This window comes from Watersipora subatra, chromosome 4 (assembly GCF_963576615.1).
Source record: "Watersipora subatra chromosome 4, tzWatSuba1.1, whole genome shotgun sequence".
NCBI lineage: Eukaryota > Metazoa > Bryozoa > Gymnolaemata > Cheilostomatida > Watersiporidae > Watersipora > Watersipora subatra.
The window spans coordinates 34,421,552-34,444,108 of record NC_088711.1 but is presented as its reverse complement, the minus strand read 5'-3'; the positions used below and the strand labels follow the sequence as shown (position 1 = coordinate 34,444,108).

Below are 22,557 nucleotides of genomic sequence, written 5' to 3'. Positions count from 1 at the left end.
GACTTCATTTCTCATTCATTTTATGAAGCGGAGTGTGTTATAGATGCATTTATAAGCTATGAATTTCTATGATGGATGACTCGCGTTGACTTTACAATAATTTGATACAGATATGTTTTGGGATTTATATTTGCTATATGAGACCAATTAATTATAATTCACTATGCAAACAATATCCAATGCACAAATATGAGGTCACAATACAATGATTTCTGTGATATTCAAAAATTCCTGATAACAATACTAAATGACCATAAAACTAGAATATCAAAGTATATATTATGACAAAACATTTACCAAAAACGATGATATCACCAACTGTATATGCATAATAGGAGTACAACACTGGCTTGCAAATCAACTACAAGATAATAGATGGTATGTAGGTCTTATATGGCTTTAGTAGTAGTGAATTGGCAAAGTTACTGGAATTTGATTGTCTAAATTCGTGTAGACTAGAATAATAAAGCAGAACGATAAAATTAAGAATTATGAAATATGCCCACCGGCATGAGATCTAATAATTTTGGGGACTAGAGGAGAGCCATCTGTGCTTCAAAAAAGATTGACTACGCTAGAATGATAAAACGGGGCTTTGCCTCTTGTCAAGGACATCCCCAATGATTCTGTGCCATGGTAGTGTCACATATGTCAATCTTGTGTTTAGGCCAATTGAAGCGGCTCGACGTTGCTCCTTAAACCAATGCCACGCCTGGCCCAAAGAGCGACCAAATAAACCTGTACCAGGATGTTGGTGAAGCTCTATAAAATCAAGAGAGCTTTAAGAGATCATTTACCCGCTTGGTAGAGCTAGCAAATGGTGCATTTCATCTAGGAAATCAACAGAGGGCAAAAGCAGCCACCAATGTTGAGTATAATTGTCATTTTAGAGTACAAAAACCAGTACATAAAAAATAATTTTCTACGCATTTTATAACAAAGCTACTTTTTATAATGTATAACAAAGAAGTTGGGATCCAGGCATAAGCAGAGGGGCATGAGAGATCAACCAATACCAAGTACATGTATTAAAGAAAGATACATACATGCCTTGAATGAGACATTCTTGAAAAATGAAAAACTAAGATGAATAGCCAATGAATGACGGAACAGTTCAACCTTGTAATTTTATGAAAATATGAGAATGAGTTTTGTTTTTTAATGTAGAAAATAAGAAAAAAATCTAGAAAATAAGCAAACACACACAACGTTCTAAAATCACTAAATATAAAACTGATGCGTGTTTCTTTCCTTACATTGTATTCATCAATGTGTTGGATATATTTAATATATTTACACAAGAATAACAGTACGCAGAAATATTCCAACTCATTTTACCACTCACTTATTGCCACAATATTTTAGACACTGAAATTTTTAAAAGTTGGAATCTGATACTTTCACCATGGACCCATTTAAATCAGCTTTTCTAAAAAACTTTTCTACTGGAGCAGATGTCGTAAGCCTAGACAGCAATTATCCTATTTTATTGTATCAGCGCTAAGAAGTGTATCATCAATAATGTGGTTTTACCATTGTAAATATGGTAATCCTAAAAACCATTAGACATCCTATAATAACAATCCAGAGATTATTATAATATTCATCCAGAGATTATTATATGATGATTACGCATATTCCGATATTACTTCTGCAATTATGAAATCAATAGATGCAAATCACAAATTTACCAGAGAGCTGTCATGTAAAAATGAAAATGTCCAAAGAACTGAAAGGTAAGGAGATAAAACGATTAAATTAAAAGACAACCTCCATACTATTACTGCCGGCCATTTTGCAATTGATTTTCTTCAGCTAAGCATCCAAAAGTGTCATTGACAGAGCACTGTAACTAACATTAGGCTGGGTGTTCAATACCAGCGTCATATTACCCAAACTGCCTTCAATGAAAATTTCACTATAATGGCTAAGTTACTTGCATAACACATATTTCTGTTTTATAACTGATCAATTACCCACTAAAAGATTGAATGGGAAAATGTCTGTTAATAATTTGATTTGTTTAATAAATTCAAATTCTAAATCTTTTTTAAATCAACTACTTCATTCTTGTTAAATCAAATCTGAAATCAATTTTTCATTTGTTCAAAATAAATGAAAACCCACTGCAATCACAACAAAGAGATCTATTTCAAATATTCAACTTACCACCAACTAGCATACAACACTGGAGTAAAATTAAACCAGTAACATTAAATCTATTTAATATTTTTGACAGAACAAAATAAATTTACATTGTTGATTTCAGCATTTCATTCTCACTTTCAATTGCTAAGTGTGACTTCTTTCCTGATCCTCAATTATTCATAGGTCAATGCCTAATTTCAATGATCAATTTTATTATATAACAAAAGAATCAGGGGCTTCTAGTAATGTTCCATTCATAAATTCTTTGCAATAATAGCGTTGGTTATGGCCCTGTAAACATTTCTAACACATTGCGGGGTGTCCATAGCTGGAATATTACAGCGCTCAAACAAGCTGCTATACAGATGGTGGGGAAGTACATGAGCAAGCTAGGCATTGAACACTCAATGTACACATCAGGAGCAATGATTTGTTTTTCAGAAAAAGCTTAAGAAAACGGATCCATGTTCTCTTACGTCTTCCCAGAAGTTATGATTCAGGCTATGCCTGAATTTGGTCAGAAGCTAGTTTTATTTTACAAAAGAAAACTAAAATATGTATTCACTGTCATAATATATCTTTCCAGGTCAGGCACATCTTGTTTCCAAAAAATTTTCACTAGATTCTCTGGAAGATTGGTTACAAACACAACATTTATTCCTATACTTACTTACCGAAAAGGTAACCTTATCAAAATAGAGCATTTCTACTTACAAGCAGTAAGCTATGGAGAACTACGCCACACTTGATTTTCTTAACTGTACAATTGTGAAAGTACTACGAATATATAGAAAAGGGTAATAAACTAAAGTAAGTGCATACCTTCACTTATACTCTTGGCTTCGACTTCACCCGTATCATTAGAACAGAGGCCCACCTGATCCGTGGCTGACTGAGACTTGCTGAGACCACCGAGTGCCCACTTAAAGGAACTTTTGGAACCAGGAGTTATTTCACTATAGCGCCGTTTCTCCGCGTGGTATGTGTTCTAAAAACGGAAAATTAATGGCAAATCAATGTAATTTTGAATCAATGAATCAGCTGGTTTTTTAAAATGTAAATTATGCAATTGAACAAAAAAACTACATCTCCCAAAACTATTACAATTGGACGCTTTGAATAACATTGGGATCGATAAGCTTAGTCATTCAAAATTTAAAATGACGACTCCGTATGACGTACCCCCAGTAATGTCATCGGAGGAAACACATTGACCCGATGACGTTTGCATCTTTAGGTGTGTGTGCTATCTGATCTGTCGCCAGATAGACATTATTTTGATGCTAGTGGAGTTTACCAGAGTTGACAAAGGCAACAAACAATAACCACGCAAATACCAGAGAGTATAAAAGTGATGACGATTAGGCTGTGCTTCTTTCTAAGCTTCTTTCTGGGTTTCTAAATGGATGGAATATCATCAAATTTGTAAACAAGATAGCTGCTGAGTAATACTTGCAACGATCAATAACAATTAACAACATAACAAAGAATTAGTTGATGTTGTCTCTTCATAGGCCAAAGTGACCGTAACTATGGAGCTCATTGACAGGATTTGTTTAGGTTTTCAGAACTATTTAATGGTTCTAAACTTGGTAGCTATTCAGGTGCATTTTGCAACTCATATCACATTTTTGAACTCATGAAAAATCTAAGACTTGAAAAGAAACTGTTCACGATAATAACTATATAGTCGAGCTTAGGGACATTGGCAAGTAAACTGAAACTGCATACAACGACGTTGACAATTTAAAACATACCTGAATCAGAAGGGGAAAAATTTATTGACAAAATTTCATATACGTTTTCTGATAGTAGTGCGTGAAGCCAAAGTGCTAGTAGCTGCAACAGCAGTAATAATCTCATACTTATCTGGAATTTCCAGTCAGCTGATAATTTTTAAACAATGACTTGTCACAAATGTTGCTCGCACACTTTTTTCGAGGCAAACATATTCGAGGTAACTTATCGAGGTAACATATTCGTAAATAGAAGTTCTTTTTATTTATGTCAACAACACAGTATCTGAAGCGTGCCATTAACAATTTTTCCGAGATTTCTTTGGGCCGTGCATAGGGAATGTAAGAGCGCCCTAGATGTTCCCAAGTGATCCAGATTTTCTCTTCTCACCTGCTGGTTATTCGGACAACTTGCATCAGAGCTACTGTCAGGAAATGGTGGGGGCTTTTCTCGATCAGGACTTGGACAAGGCGTAATATCTGGTGTAGTCAACGGAGTAGCTCGAGGAGTGGCTCTAGGAGTTGTGAGTGGTGTAGCCAAGGGAGTATCTGGTACACCTTTTTGCCTACTGATTGCCATTTCTGCATGACCTAGAGTCAATAAGGGAATGCTCTTCAAAAGTGACACTAGAGAAAGTATTTCATAAGCAGCTGCCATATTTCTGATCATCAATTACAGAGATGAATAGTTTCCCATCTAGGATAAGAAACATACAGATTGCCAAGGGACCTCCAAGGGTTGTTATGAACCATAAATACATTTTTATATTTGAAGCTTTCCGTAACAAAATAATCTCGTAGTGAGTCTAATATAAACTTGCAAGTTAGTTTATACATTCTAACTAGCAGAAATACTCCTCAGGTTTCCTGCCGTGTCATCATGAACTATTTAGCGAGAGCTACAAAAAAACCTGACAACTCAAGAGCTGGTGATAGCTCGCAAAGTGCAAAGTTAATACCAACAACAAATTACAGTGTAGCTACGGATCGTACATGCATAACATTTACTCACAGATATTTACAAGCAAGCTGCCTCCAAAGAATGGATACAGATAGTATAACAGCTCAGTAGTATTAATAACTCATGAATAAATATCTATTCTGGATATAAAACATACTTTAAACATATTATAGTTGTATAAACACAATTAACTAATTCACTCGATAGAAGGTAACAACGCCTAGCAATAATACCTTTTTCATCTTCCACTGAAAATACCATAGCACATAGGACCCTCAAAATACCATGACACATAGGACCCTCAACTACCATGGCACATAGGACTTGCACACTGGCATGGCACATAGGGCCCTCAAAATACCATGACACATAGGACCCTCAAACTACCATGGCACATAGGACTCGCAAACTACTATGGCACACAGGACTCGCACACTACCATGGCACATAGGACCCTCAAAATACCATGACACATAGGACCCTCAAACTACCAAGGCATATAGGACTCGCAAACTACCGTTGGCATATAGGACCCTCAAACTACCATGGTACATAAGACCCTCAAACTACCATGGCACATAGGGTCCTCAAACTACCATAGTACATAAGACTCTCAAAATACCCTACAAGATGAATTTATTCGCGGAGTTATATTTCGCGAAAATTGCCATTTCATGCATATTCGCGGATTAATTTATTCGCGGCTGAAAACTGTCACTCTCTATGAAGAGTTAACTCTATTACGTCTAGCAATAGAATTAATTCTACGCATGCGCGCATTGCGTGTTTCGTTTTCTATTTAGCTTACAACTATGGGTCGATCGTGCTAAGCTATAAATTTTTTGCTGCATTCAGAGGTTTTCACAAATATTCATAGATTTGGAGGCCTTTGATGAACCAACAATTTGTGGTAAGTAATGAGTTTTTTCTAAACCATTTACTAAATTAGTTGAATTTTACTTTGGTTCTTCGGTAAAACGCAATATTTATTTTTTCCATCCCTACCGCTTCATTATTTGTTTTAGTGTGAGAAAGATTTTTCATCATACACGCAAGCACAATGACCGCAAGGGTGGTATATGTCATTCTTAGAAGATCACCAATCATTCAGGGAGGGCTGGAAATTGAGGTTGAAGTGACTGCAGCTACTTACGAGGAGAATATATGTTTTAAAAAAAGGAACAAAAATGCCTTTACGAGCACAAATCTCTGGCCAACCGGCAGAACTTTGCAATAGTAAGCCACGAGGAGAGTTCTGATGATAACTTCCTTACCAGCCATGTAGTGGCGAGAGAATCGCCTTTAACATCTACCCAAGACAGTGACAGCGATATAGGGCTGCTATTACCAAAATAACTAGTCAGAGAGCGCCATTACACGCTAGTATTCACTTATCAAGAGTATCAGTTTAATTTTATTGCTCTAGACAACCGCCATATAGACTAAACTGTTTATATTTACTCCATTCATCGTTTGTAAAATTTTATTTGTATTTGAAATATTTTATTTGTACGCTCAAGTTTGTAATAAATTATAATATATCTATACATGAAATAAAATATATAATTTAATCATGTTTGCTGCAGCGATATCAAGGAGTTGTTGTCGATGAAGGGGTCTAGGTTGACTGGTTGCTTCTCTGCCAATATTTCTGCCACGGTAAATATTACTACTTGTCTTTAGTTTTCGTAATCGGAATAGGTTGTTTCATTCTCAATCTGCAGTAAACACAAAAAAGAAAAAATATTAATAGATGTTAAGGAAGTACAAAAACAATAGCTGAAGTATTTAATGAAAGCGATCAGTTTTTAAACAAAAAAATTAACTAATGCAGTTAATTATGGAAAAACGTATCTGCACTGCAAATCAAATACATACCATAATGCCCAGATCAGAATCATGATCGTCCTCAACTTTGGTATTAGAGATTGATGGAGTTGATTTCAATGTAAAAAGACTAGGAGAGATTTTTTGCGATGACGAAGCCATGCCAAATAACTTGTGAAAACCTTGAATAATTTTGTAAAGTTTGATGCAATGGCAATAAAACTCAAAGCCCGCAATGATTTTAAAGAAGTTTTGGAACTCGGTGATGTTTAGTATTTCTGCCTAGCGGCTATTTTCGCGATGACGCCATTCTGCATAACTTGTGACAACCTTGAATAATTTTGTAAAGAAATGTGATGCATTGGCAATGGTGTTAGCTCAAAGCCCAGGCAATGATTTTAAAAATGTTTTGAAACTCAACTACATTTAGTATTTATATTAAAAACTAGCCTAGCAGCTAGTTTTTAATTTGATGCAGTAGTTAATCTCCCTCGTGATTAAAAATAGAACTAATTTTTCACAGAATTTAATAATTCATGAAATTGGCTGTTCGCGAAATCGCGAATTTTTATAACCAACGAATATTTTTATCCTGTAGGGTACCATGGCACATAGGGCGGTCAAACTACCATGGCACATAGGACCCTCAAAATACCATGGCACATAGGACCCTCAAAATACCATGGCACATAGGACCTTCAAAATAACGTGGCAAATAGGACCGTCAAAATACCATAGAACATAGGACTCTCAAACTACCATGGCACATAGTACCCTCAAAATACAATAGCACATATTGTAGGATCCTCTAACTATTTCTAGTGTCTATAAAATACAACAAAGTCGAGCAGATTTTCAATATCACCAAATACTGCTATAACTCATCATGAAGAAAGGAACTCGTGGTGACAAGTAAAGAGCAGACTGGAGACATTCTTTGCCAGGACACTCGTCTAGGATACTCGTCTAGGATACTCGTATAGGACACTCGTATAGGACACTCGTATAGGACACTCGTATAGGATACTCGTATAGGACACTCGTATAGGACACTCATATAGGACATTACCCTTGCCATGAGGACCTCTCATTCTGATGAACTCTGTTCGTCGAGTGTCGATTTTTTGGTTTTGAGTACCCCAAGAAAATGATTGCTTCATTCTAGCAGATAAAGACGATTGCTAAAACACACAAAATATTATGACTGATGTAAGCCATCAACACCGGTGAGAGAAGAGAGAGAGAGAAAAAAAAAGAGAAGAGAGAGTAGATAGTAAGGCTGCATTTGAAATAAACAGATAGAGCAAAGAATCGTTAGCTCAACACTTTGCTCGTTTGTCGCCATATGATATTGTTTAAGACTGTCTGAACAGCAAACCAGAGTATAGAAATACAAAGTTTCATCTTGAATGAACCACTAGCATGCATTCGTGAGACTCTGATAAACTTAGAAAAAACTGTAAACATTTGCTTAAATATACTCAACAAGACACTACTGTGATGCAAGGTGTTTTAGGCAGATGACTTTCAATAAAGTTCAAATAACGACACTAAGGTTGGATGCCAACAAGACTAGAAGCCAATAGGGGAATACGTGAAGTTTCATCGGCATTCATAGCTAACACAGAAAAGATTAAATTACATATTTTTACATGTATGTAGTTGTATAATAAATCTCTAAATAAATTAACGCTTGACACACATAGAAACAAAACTGTACAGGTACAAAACTAACTCAGCGACTCACCTTGGAATCGAAGACATTTCGTAGAGCTTCGTACCTTATGGAGCCAATGAATATAACAGCTTGAAAGTCACCATGTCTGTCTGTGGCTACCAGCTCCACACACACCATCTCACTGTCCCTTATCACTATGTCCTCAAATACCTTAAAAAATATGTCATTCACTGCGGTGGAATTCACTATTAGAAAAACAATGAGATGAACAATTTGTATTAATCTAAATCTGTAATATTCTGAAATTGGCATGTCAACATTGTCGACTATATCAAAAAATGTTACATGCGATCAATGAAAAGAACCTTTGCCAATTACCATATAGTTCCACTCATTCACACCGTGTACAAGTGTGCAAGCTTGTTGGTTAATGAAAGAGAAGTCAAATCATATCATATCTTTAGCAATAATTTCTGTTATCCGCCAATTTTAATTCTTAGGAATCTGCTTAGAAATGGATGCAAATAACAAATTTCTCTATTTATAGCATTCCGGTTGGTTTTAAATAAACATTCGTAAAATTGAGCTTATTAGTGAAATTTGCATTGTTCACTGTTTATTAATTTTGGTGTAATTGTCAGTTTTACCATTTTTATTAGAATATTAAATCATTTGTTTTTTATTCAGAACCTTATTTACACTGTAATAAATTTACTCGTACATTTGGAATTAATGAATTGTGGTAATTCTTTGCCATTTTTATTGATTACTTGTGTTTCGCAGTTGTTTACTTCTATAAAACTCCCTCAACACGGACGTGTTACAAATAATGTATTCATCTCTTTGTCATCAAAGTTTTTTTATAACATTTCTAGTTGATACAGAAAAAATGAAACATATGTACAACAATTTCTTCTAAGTAAACATGAGCTGGACTTAAATAACTTATTGTATTTTTATAGCAATTTTTTTTATCAAATTTTACTTATTTCAATTACTATTGATCCATTTCCAGTGTTCCTTATCTGTGTGAAACTCGTTAAAAGATATTTAGAGATGTTACAAACACGTTTGTATTTTCTCTGCGGTCACAGTTTTTCATCCCCTTTAATTTAAATGGATATTTATACATCAACCAAGCTGTATTGTGTGTGAGTACTGCGATTAAGCCATATTAATATGGCACAAATACATACATATGAGAAATATTTATAGATAGGCGCATAGGAATGGAAAGAGATGGAGCGAGAACAAGCGACAACAGGTATTTCAGCTTGCATAACATACAAAAATATTAAAATTATACCTCTTCGAAATTATCTACAGTGAAGTAAATATTGGGGTATGCGAGAGACTCTCCAGTTCCTTTTGACTCCATTGACCTTTGACTAGGGGAAGCATAGACTTTCTACAAATACAAATGGTGCAAAGGGTGAGTACAATATAAGATCAACTACTGACCTTGACCAGCATTAAAAAAGAAGAGGTTAACCAAGATTTTACCTGAGTGGATTTTTTGAGTATCTGGAGTTCTTGGTCACCAGTACGTGAGCAGACTGCACATGTCAGCGAGTATTCAAACTACAAAATTAAAATGATAAATCTATAATAAAAAATGAATAACAAACTTAACCAAACTAGCTTACTGAAAACCTAAACTAGTCTGTCTCAATATGCTTCACAGCGTAGCAATCCACACTTGTCCTTTCAACAGTCGCTTTTGATCAAGCTAAACATTGGTGAAGGACCGCCTATATACAAATAATTATATACGAATGGTTCAATTGTTGGAGAAAGATACGCTGATTGTCATACTATCTTTTCACAGCAATATTTATGAGTATTGAGTTATCCCTTCATGCCAATGTTCATATAAGTGTTGGAGTAATCTCTTCATGCCAAAGATTATAAGTGTTATAGTTATTCCTTCATACCATGTTTATAAATATAGGAGTTATCCCATCATACAAATGTTTATAAGTGTTATAGTTATTCCTTCATACCATGTTTATAAATATAGGAGTTATCCCATCATACAAATGTTTATAAGTGTTATAGATATTCCTTCATACCATGTTTATGAATATATGAGTTATCCTTTTATACCATGTTTATAAATATAGAAGCTCTACCATCATACCAGTGTTTATAAGTGTTATAGTTATCCATACCATGTTTATAGATATAGGAGTTATCCCTTTATACCAATGTCTATAAGTATTAGAATTAGAGAAGATATCATTTGTTGCTTTTCAGCTTAATACAGTCAGACCTTTATATTCAGCTAATTACAGTCAAACCTTTATATTGAGCTAATTACAGGCAAACCTTTATATTCAGCCAATTACAGTCAAACCTTTATATTCAGCTAATTACAGTCAACCCTTTATATTCAGTTAAGTCAAAAATCTGCTTCATATGTAAACATTGTATGCTGGAGAAGATTTTTATAAAAATGCATGGCAATTCATAATTTATTTTAATCATTCCTACAACAACTATCTCATAAATACTGTACACATAACGTTAACACAAATTCACTTTATAAAGTACGAAAAAGAAATCCAAATTTAAATTATAAGTAGAAAGTACAATGAATAAAGTAATAATCAATAAAAAGAGGTTTTTTATAGTTACTTTGCCGTCAGAGACACACAAGCGAAAGTATTGGCACCATATTGATGGGTATGCTCATGTGCGGAGGAGTGGAATAAAATATTTAGTGTAACTCAGTCTAAACTGAAAATTACTTGAGCTCAAGCTTCAACGGCACTTTGAAAAGCCATTTGCCTTTTACTTACAAAACAATTTTTTTTGAACAATGATATATTTCTATTGAGCTGTTTTCTGATATGCAAGAGTGACCAGCAGGCTGCCATGCAGGCTACATTCCTGTATGAGCTGCTTTAGTATTACCACTTGCAGTTTGAGCTTTGTTCTAGTTAGCATGTGAAACATCTTAGCGCAAACAGTGTGGGGCGAATCAAGTTTTAAAAAACCTGGAAAATGTTTTGCAAGAAAGTCCAAGCTCACAACTCCCATGCAATGTTATTCTTACAATTTGTAAACCCATGCCTACAACTTTATGACTGTTGAGGAGCTTATGTTACAAGTATGTACATAATCAAAAGCAAAGTCAATCAGATGTTTAAAAATGTACCTGTTGAAGTATGAGGTTGAGATAGACAGTCTCCTCCCAATTATAGCCTAAATCTCCAAGGCTTGGCAAATTCTTGGAGTCCTTTCTGAATACCTGCACCACATCCTTTTGCTGTTAAAAGTGACAAAATAGAAATTAGAAATTTCAACTAGAAACTCAACTAGAAATTCCCCTGTCATACAGCCCACGACCAAAGCGATATTGGAAAAAAGAAAGGGTACTGCTGGTTGAGAAATGCAATATTAGCAGTCAAATGGCGCTGCAGTGCAATAGCGGAGCTGTAATGGTAGCTGCAATGTACTGGGTGTTATTATGTACAACAAACAGCAATAATGAAAGGAAAAGATTATATGTTTATATCTCTCCCCTGCAATAGGAGAAATGCAATATTAGAAGTAAAATGGCAAGCTGCTGTGTAATTTACACAGTTTGGAAGTTGGTTGTGTTGAATGTAGAATAGTTTTGACAGCGATCTGTAACCAGAGTGAAAAAATGGGTCGTGATCACAGAAACCATGATTAAGTCGGGTGTGTGAGATTTTGAGTTATCTACACTAGCAGAAGGAGAAAATTCTCAGTTATTTTGCAAAAAAATTTGATTCCAGCTTAATTACAGCAAATTTTATGGTCAATAAACTGAATGCATGTTTACCATTAGTGCGAAAACATAGCTCTGAGAAAACTGGCGTTAAAGTTTGAGAAACAAAAACCAATGCATAATTTTGTTTACATTTCAAAACGTCATAGCAACCAATATCAAGAAGTTGTAATATTTATCTAGATTTTGGTATTTAAATGCAAAAGATTATGCTGAATTTAAAAATCTAAACAGATTTTAGTTGGTTGTCATAGAAATAGCTGTATATCTATAAGAAAATGTAGGCCTATAACTTAATTTTGCAGATAATAAAAACGGCTTGGCAGTACAGCGATATTGGGCGCAGCCGTAGTATCATCAACAAAATCTTTAGAAAAATAATAACAGTAACATATTGCCCACCATCGGTCACTATATACTTCGATCTTGTAAATTCGAATGATTATTCTTTTATATTCAGATATATAATTAAATCTTATAATAATAAGATTTAATTATATATATGAATATTAATTAATATATTCATATATATAATTAAATCTTATCATAATCTTACAAAATCGAATAATTATTCTTATAATTAAATATTGTAATAATCTTATAAGAATCGTTAGAAAAATATCCTCGCCATTTCCTTCACTTTCACTGCTTTGGACATCAGTTGGAATACCAAAGTACTCATTATAAGGGTTCAAAATGTCAGAGTTAACTTTAAAATCGGCAAAAAAGAAACGATTACTTTTCAGTACTTCTACGTTAATTACAGAAACCTTCGGCAATTGGAAAATGCCATAGACTGGTGAAATGTGCACGTCTTTCTCGTGAAATGCGCACGACTTGATGGTTCTACTCTTTGTCACACGGCTTTATTGGCATTTCGTTGGCCGGTCTTAATTTTGATTAAAAAAGGCTTGTCAGGTTTTAATGGCGATTTTAGGCCAAATTAATCTGTCTAGTTATGTATTATCCGATCAGATGGGTAAGTTTTAGGATATTGTCGAGAATTTCCAAAAGCTTTGTCACATATTTAAATAGGTTTATATGTGTTTTGTATCGTTATTATACTTAAACGACTCCAAACAAAAATGGTTAAATTTGTTGACGAGATTTCGGTACAAGATTTTGGGTACAGCGTTGATGAATAATTTTCGGAACTTGTGTGCGCATTTGCATTTATCGTAAAACTCCCAAACACTCGCTTCGCTCGTGTTTGGCTGTGGGATAAGATCAAATAGTTATAACTGATCAAAACATAAAAGTTTATAATTAACGAGGAAGCTTAAAACTAACCTGATCATAAAGGTTGGAAGAACTGCCATACCTCGTCTGTACTGCTGTGTTACAATTTCGCACAAAAAATAATAAGTCATCTCGGCTATCACTCTCTGTTTCGTGAACTGACTGTGATAGAAAATATTTGGAAAATATTGAAGTCCAAAATGCTTCAGCAGAACAGTGAACTAAGACATAATCCTCATCTACAACAATATGAATACTTTTATTAGAAGAAACGCCCAGTGTTCTGTGACACGCATGCAATCAACTTGCAGCAGCACTTTACATGGTACCTCAAGTGAGGCAACGACCTTAAAACTCACAGAGACCAATACACCACACTGTAGAGCAACTGTTAGCACCACAAATTGTAGCAGCACTTTACACCCAGCAACATTAAAATTGCTACACACACTCATTTAATACAAGTTGGAAGTAGTAACCTGAAACCAAACACTGTGATATAGCACAACCTTCTTAGAGTTGCAATTTAGTATCACGGACACAACTGACACCAGAAGAGCCGAAGTCGACTGTTATCCGACTATGTCAACAAAAGTTATTAATATGTTATCTTACTTTCTTCTTGCTGACCTTGTTTGCCTTTGTTACGTTCAACAATTATGGTTTCAAGCATCCGTTGGATAGATGATGATCTTGTATATTTCCTTTGGTTAGTAGCAAGTAAGGTGTCATCGTGTGTTGGCAGACCACTCTGTCTTAGCTGACCATTGGGTAAGTTATGCTGTCGGCCGGAAACATAATTTAGATCTTGCGGTTGTTCAGTATTCATCATTGTTTGCTCAATTATGTTAACTGAAGAGCTATTGAAGTCTTCCAACGCATCTGTGAAGTGCTTTAGTATAAGTAAAACAACATATGCCTCTTTGAAAAAGCATCATTGACACGTTTATATTATTCTTTATTACTTGAATCACGGATTGAAAGCTAACGAAAACAAATTACAAAGAAACGCTCCACGTGCCTAATTTAAAACTTCAGTATAGTTATTTTACGGTATGAAAATGTTTTCCGAACCAAGGCCATTGGCATTTCAGAAGACGATTAAATACACTCTTGTCAGTTAATGTACATGTAGTATAGATTTAGCACAGACTAGCTTCCGTTAAATGGAGATAGCTTGTCATCGGCGATCATCAGAAACGCGGGGCCTTGTCACGAATTACTACTGACACAAAACCAATCGCCATAAACCAATCCACGGCTGGATCGATACTGTGACAAAAAAGAAATTTGCAACGATTCCATTTTCTAGTATTTAACCTCATTAACAAAATCGTTATCGCTGAGCCATTCGTTTATGAATGAAACAATATTAATAGAAGCTGCAAAAGCGTTGCGCTTTGCTACTTTTTTATTTTATTTTTAAATATCGGATCGGATCGGGTTTTTCCCACTGAAAGCCTCACGCAGGAGGCAAAATACGTGGGAACTCTTTATTTTAAACAGTATACCAGCAAAAATTTTCCATTCCCTTCCTCCTTTCTTTCCTCTCTCTTCCCCTTCTTCCCTTTTTTCAGTGTTTTTAATTTTGCTTTCGGCTTGTATTTGTATCTAAAGAGTATTGCAACAATATTCCTTCGATATTTCATATTTACATCATATAATATCTATTTCTAATACTGCTATGTGAATCAAAAAAAAAAAAAAAAAGAAAATGAATTAATGAATCAAATGCCATATACAAAATATTTACAATGATATAAATACAACATTGATTACAATGTCCCCGGGCCAAAAGTTGCCAAAAAGGGTGTGCCGAAATTATCAAATTCCATCTCTGATTTCTCGAGTGGTTCTAGGCCAGAAAGAATTAAAATAAGCTTTGGTTTTTATTGATGGTACATACAACCCTCCCTCTTGACGAGTATTATAGATTTGTTCGGGCTCTTGCTTATATGTATCTTTAATCACCCCACTGGCTGTAGCTTTGCAAAACAAATTCACTCTTAATTCCTTTCGTCTATCTTTTAGCAATTGTATATTACTACTCTCCTTTATAGCAGTGTAGCTAACTTGCCCTCGTAAATCAAAGATGAATTTCACAGCCTTATTTTGTAACTTTTCTAGTTGTTTGAAATATAGGCTGTTGGTGTAGCTTAACTGCAACTGTAAAAGTAGAATTTGTATTTTTTGCAAGAATCGCTAACAATACATTCAGGCTTGCCAACCCAAGAGTGGGGCAATGCTTGAGATTTGGTTTTAGGGCAATTGATGTATCAATGATAGTATATATAAAATCGTGGAAATTGGGGCAAAAATCTCACGCCTTTCCATTTTTTCTTTGGGCTAATTGCGTGAGTCTCACGCCCAATGCGTGGAGTTGGCAGGTATGAATACATTTATGTATGGCGCCTTACAGTGCCTCGCGTTGCGTGTTCGCAACTCGAGTTGATCAACTCGAGTTGCACAACTCGAGTTGTGAACGCGCAACACGACTTTTCAAAAGTAAGGTGCAATATAGTGGTATTACGGTAGAATAACCGTAGATCTGGTTATATTAACAATGGTATATCAATAGGCACCCGTTAGCTAATAGAAATTAAACTGTATGTACTGTAAAACTAGAGCTAACAGCGAATTATTAGAATTATACTGTGCCGAGTTTGCAACTCGAGTTGCACAACTCGAGTTGTGCAACTCGAGTTGTACAACTCGAGTTATATTTACAAACTCGAGTTGTACAACTCGAGTTGTGCAACTCGAGTTGTACAACTCGAGTTGCAAACTCGGCACAGTATAATTCTAATAATTCGCTATTAGCTTTAGTTTTACAGTACATACATATAGTCTGGTGGCCACAGGGAATTTTTGTGTCGTTTTTTGCCAAGGTGGCACGACAATGGGGTATAACGAATCTTAGATTTAATGGATAGAATAAAACATCTCCTAACTTTTTTATTATACCTACCGGAATTATTCTTGTCAAGCAGTGATTATTTGCCATTAAAAGATGGGTAGAAATGCATAAATGAGATTTCCCTTGCGCCATGCGCAATTAGCCAAATCAGCCAATCAGCTAGGTAAACATAAATCTATGCATTTGTTTAATACGGGGCGTATTTGCATTCACCGATAACATTTGTGCCCTTAGTCTGTTTCCGCTGTTCCGTGTTAGAAACTGCCGTGTACGTTGGTTAGTAGTAGCGCAAACTTAGTATCTTCTATTTAAATTGATTACCACAGCTAGCTATTATCAGTTACATAATTCATTATAATCTGGTTTTACATGCTAAGAAGTCAACAAAGTTTTACTAACGGAAAAAAGCGATAATCCAAAGTTTTTATGAGATGTAGAGCACCATCTACAAACAGTCAGATCGCAGCTCGCAGTGTCAGTCGTATGTAAATGCCACACTGAATGCTTGAGGAAGATTGCTAGTGAGTCGAAATAACAAAGAGCTTCACAAGTTGCAAAGAATCTCAAACCCCTGAAAAAATAAGGTGAGATGATAGCAAACTCATTTACTTAATATTTATGAATAATTAATCAAAGATTAAATGCATTGCTTTATTGAAAATCTTGCGTTTCCTTCACTGTGTACTGTAGTCAGTTGGATCAATGAGTGATAGGTGTTGATTATAATGAATCAAACTCTCAAGTCAAACTTCTCAGTCCAGATTTTACATATTGGTTACAAACTATACAATAAACTAATCTCTGTCGTAGGTATTGTTGCTGTGTCTTCAGACACTCACTGTTTCATACACTCAATAGCTTAACTCAATTTGTTTAATTTTTAGGCTAAAACGGTAGCACTACATAACATTATAAGCTACTTATATTACTTATACTTACTTATACTAGAATACCTAGATTGGGTATTTTTTTAATAAACCAGTAATACTAGACTATTTGTAATATAGAATGCCTCTGTTGATTTTTATTAAGACTTAGCTCGCCTATTTACAAAATTGGAGACTGTATTGCTCTTTGAAACGTCAAACCAATATCAACACAAAGTGTAGTACCTTTATGCAAATGTATGATTGTTATTTAACTGATGGTTTGGTTAGTTTTAAGTTACTATATTGTGTCATGCAGAACTTATCAGTACTGTATTATTGTGTTATTACACTATATTCTAGTGTATTGTATTATAATAGCTGTATTATGTTGTATTGAACTGATTTGAATTGTGCTATAGGACTGATATGTTGCATTATGTTGTGTCATATTATATATATTAATGCATATTTTGTTGTATTTTAATCAATTGTATTATATTGTATTGTTATAGCACTCACATATCAATTATTACCTTACAGAAGTATGCGATGTATGAGTTAACTAATTATTGTTGTGGTTAAAGCTAAAGGGGTACATCTATTACTTTTATGTAGGGCTATGCACATTGCGTACACGTTCAAATCAGTATTGTAGCTCTTCCTATTTTCAAGTTTTAAATTTATTGCTACATTCTTTGATAGATCGTTTTTCAGGTAGGTTATGATCGATAAATATCGCACCATAAATGTATGTCAGCTCTTATATGTCTATATGATCATTTTGTATTTTGAACTCATTGTCTCTAATGGATGCGATTCTTTACATTGTAGTCGGCCGCCAGGGACTTGATATGACAAACAGTTCTTGCCATCACCTTAGCCACTGATCTGCCAGAAACCCTCTTCATACTCGTTACATTGATACCTGTACAACTACTGATTGACAGGCTATACTGTATACCTCATTGGGTACACTGGTTGTGACGCAGACTAACTAACAAATCTAATGTAAACTTAATCTTTTAAATGAAATTATTATTATTAAAATTATTTCTTTTTTATTTAACTGACATCAATATGCGAAATTTCTGGCTTAGCTTTAGATTTATTGTACTGGTAGCATGTTAAAACCATGCAGTATTTTGAAACCATGTATGGTTGAAATGTTGAATGTAACCAGTATGATGGAATGTGTGGTGCAGTATGTTCGATGACAACCAACTTTCTGGATGATTAATTAATATCATGTCTTTGTATGGGTATCTTAGTACTTATGATGACTAGTATGAAGACTATGAAGACTTATGAAGACTAGTATGATTATTATATAGCATGTTTACCAAAATACATAGTCTGTTTATCATGATACATCAAAAACTGTTAATTGTTTCTAGAAAGCATATTGCAAAGTATTTAATAAAACTATTACATAATTATAATCTTAAAGCTCATCATCACCGTCTAATTGATTACCATCCTCAATCTCATCAGTCATTTCATTACTGCACTCTACACAGCCGCATAGACTTGCAAACTCTTTTTTTTTGCATGAGCAACTGGTTCATTGGACAAGCTGCCTAGGAATAGCGCTTTGCTCATCAGGAAAGCATTGCCCAGAAATCTCATCATCATCTTTACTCCAGACATGGTTTGTGGAATCTGGGGGCACCATTAATGGTTGAATTTTCCACTGCTGTATTGTTGCTTATTAATTGACCCTCATTAAATGCCGACGGAGAGAACCCTCTTGGTGGAAGGTTTTTTTTCATAAGATGTCCTTGATGAGAACAACCTGTATCTGGCGTCGGCTTCACTTGTAGGGTCAGACTTGCCATGAAGATGCAGTGTTGAACGTGTTAGTGCGTTGAACAGCCTTTTATCTAATATAATGTAGTAGTTGATTATATTGAATTATGTAATCCATGACAGCTAGCTTTGGAAATCGGTATAATTAGTAAATTAAAGTTTTCGATCATTACTCCAAACGCCGGCGGTCGCTCGATGAGACAGGAAACTGACAACAAACCTAATTGATATCGGGGTTATTTAATACCCCCGTACTACAACATGAGGTAAATGTTGGTCTACGGCTCTGATTAGCTGTTCCGACTGACTGCACACGGCGTAAGAAAAAATTTATTTTTGTATAACTACTCACCATTTAATGGCAAATTACTCTTAGCTTATCAACTAAAATACTGGTAGGAAATTAAATTAGTAATGAATAAATTAGAAACATGTTAAAAGTGTCAAGTTACCATAGACCCCATCTTCTGCCACCTGTTGACACGATAATGCCCTGTGGGCCACCAGACTAATAGTTTAATTTCTATTAGCTAACGGGTGCCTATTGATATACCATTATTAATATAACCAGATCTACGGTTATTCTACCGTAATACCAATATATTGCACCTTACTTTTGAAAAGTCGTGTTGCGCGTTCACAACTCGAGTTGTGCAACTCGAGTTGATCAACTCGAGTTGCAAACACGCAACGCGAGGCACTGTAAGGCGCCATATTTATGCTATTATGCAAATCGCGTTGACATAGTCGAAGTTTTCTCCCCTGTGTTTGTCTCCTCCGATACTTCTGCCAGAGGGAATGCAACTTCAACACCACTTGGCGAATAACACCGCTTGGTTCTGAAGTAAGGAAATAACCAACTCCTAGAGGGCAATCTGCCTAGCTATGAACGAAGCTTGGTAATGCAAGGTTCTGCTGGTGCCAGCTGAGTGCTGGCACAACATCAGCCACTGGTGCAATGATCAAGAAATCAAGCTGCTGCAAATGCACCACTCACCAGCTATCGTTTATGTGTCTATATGACCGCTGTATGTATAATATAAAGATTACTTTCTATCCTTGATGAAAAAAAGAGTTCAGGGTGTGTTGCTTGTATTGCGGGCAATACTTATTTGATACAAATTTAATGGGTCATGAATGTTGATTTTAGGAGAGTTTTAAAGGATGTTAAAAGATCTAGACAGAATTTAAGTTAGTCTTTTATTTGTACAGATTAATTGCACCCTCTCTTATCCTGTATCTTTTCCTAATCTCCATGCACCCCACCCTTTTAACCATTTGAATAAACATGGCTTTCAAGTCGTAAGCTAGTAATGTTCTATGAAAGACACACTTCAGGATGTGTTGCTTGTATGCTGCGCATTACCTACGGTATTTGATGCAAAATTGCAGGTGCAGTGCTACTTGTAGGCTTAGAGGTGGGGCAAACATCTAGCAACAAAGGCCGAGGCTGGTGGATTTTATTAACTCACAAACGAAAACTTGTATGACAGCTAGTCCAGCCTAAAATAAAACATATACAGTGTACATGTATGTATATTCTCAAGAAGTCTTTAAATGACGAGATAATACTACAAAAATGCAAAAGTAGTTTACAACCGATTGGTGATCATAGGGAATTAGCCTATATACACAAACTAATACACTGTCCACTTCAATGCTCTTGTTGACACTTCATCTGCAAAAGGATTTATTTAGGGATGTTTCTAAAGATTTTTTCAAACAGTTGATAATAACGAATTTGAGCTGCAAGTATGCAGTTATTTAACATTATACACGTACAGTATAACAATTCAAGCTACACAAGTATGGCTCTCAAGTAGATATGTTAAATCATCCCAAAACCATGCACAGGGCTCACCTGCAATGTCCAACAACAAAGAAGTATTTGCATATGTAGTATATATTAACAGCAGCCGCTACTTTAGCGAACACTCAGTTCAGTGATTTTGTTAGGCATATTTTGTTATGATAATGACAAATCAGCTCTTAGCTATATAAACTTTGCTCAAGCAAACGTTGCCAAAAAACATCACTACTTTTGCCTGCAAATATTGCATATAAATAATCCCTACGTAAAACATACTTGAATAAACATTGAGCAACTGGAATTCTCAAGCTAGTTTGTGTTTGCTGTGCAGTTGAGAAATTTCTAAACTGGTAATTTTGAACAGATGTAGTCATTGCAGTAATAACCAGCGAAGACACGAAGCATTTCTTTGGTTACACATTTCTTTAACCAAAAGTAATAGATCAAATAATTTGTGTTAAGGATGCAGTGAACACTTCTGTAGTTTAGTTGACCCATTAGTTACGTTATTTAACATTAGTCCAGGAGTTTGTTGATCGACTCAAGTACTACAAACAATTGAGCTTCAACATGAGAATGTACAAACTTGAAATCACATGCTTAGAAACAATAGATTATGCCTGCACTGTATGTTACGATTGATGATTTAATAGTTTGAATGTGAATATCAAAAACATGGCGCTATAAATTAATATTGGTTTTGTAATATTTGTACCTCAGTCTGGCCATCTCACTTTTTTGCAGTTTTTGCCAAACAGGACATCTTCTTAGAGTTGACTAGCATAGATACAGCGGTTGAACATAAACTTTGGAACTTCCAAAAATCGATTATAATTGTTACGTCTGAGGCTATTATGAAGAGCTTATCGCTGAATTCAGTTCATTAAGGGTTGTGGTCACATTGCTCAAGATGTAGGATTTGGCTTTATAATCATTGTTGCAAGCAAGCTATTTTCTCAAATGCCTATTAGCGGATAGTCTAAGAGCTTTAGCTCACGATATCCAATGAAAGAGCAGAGCCTATATGTCTATTGCAGTATTTGTTTTCATCACATAGCTAAGTATTGTAACTGATGGAGTTGCTATGAAGGCAAGTTACATAACGTAATACACTCAGTTCTAGTCAGATCATGACACTAGAGGTCACATCATGAGGTCTAGAACAGAGCTCGTGTTGCTGGAGACCTCGTGTTTCTGGGGACCTTATGTTGCTGAAAACCTCATGTTGCTGGAGACCTCATGTTGCTGGAGACCTCATGTTGCTGGACCCTGATTTTTAAAACAGCCAAAACAGTTTCCTGTCGAAGGCTTCCAGTACCAAGGAAAATTATAAGTTACTATAAGGCACAGATTTGCTATCAATTGACAAGTGAAAATCACTTTCCAATGAGTCAACAGATTCTGTCCCGAGTGAAATGTTATGACTAGTTTGCAATATCATACAACTCATGTTGTTAAAAGTTTACCATGAACAACTATTGCAATCGCAAAATTTCGATTGAGATAGCAAATTGATAAAACTAAACAACTCATGAGAAGTTAGCTTTGTCAACTATGAACTCCAGCATTCCCCTTCAGAGTTCTTCAGTGGTTTCCAACATTATCTTATAATGTATGTCAAATTTGGCAAACAACATTGAAACTTATAAATTTCTGGAGCTTGATCTTTCATCTCTAAAAGCAGTCGGCAATCTGGTAAAAAATTTCTAAGAGAGGCTGTCAATTTAATCTCAGACATCTTTGGTATAGATGAGTGTACACACGCAGTTAGCATCGAGAGATCAGAAAATTAGCAATAAATCTCTTTAT

At 35.1% G+C, this 22,557-nt stretch overlaps 1 protein-coding gene across 2 annotated transcripts; it reads right to left on the bottom strand.

The window, feature by feature from the left end:
• Window positions 1–10: 10 nt before the first annotated feature.
• On the bottom strand, window positions 11–14,440 carry LOC137393543 (uncharacterized protein KIAA0930-like). Of its 2 annotated transcripts, none has more exons than XM_068080138.1 (10): window positions 13,977–14,440; window positions 13,398–13,585; window positions 11,511–11,621; window positions 9,854–9,931; window positions 9,657–9,758; window positions 8,420–8,560; window positions 7,742–7,853; window positions 4,276–4,475; window positions 2,971–3,136; window positions 11–762 (listed from the first exon to the last, which is right to left on the bottom strand). In XM_068080138.1, the coding sequence occupies exons 1-10, from the start codon at window positions 14,176–14,178 to the stop codon at window positions 575–577; spliced, it is 1,488 nt and encodes a 495-aa protein (XP_067936239.1). In that variant the 5' UTR covers window positions 14,179–14,440; the 3' UTR covers window positions 11–574. The 2 variants fall into 2 exon arrangements, with proteins under 2 accessions (XP_067936239.1, XP_067936238.1); XM_068080137.1 differs by having other exon boundaries at window positions 12–762; window positions 13,962–14,440.
• Window positions 14,441–22,557: the final 8,117 nt, after the last annotated feature.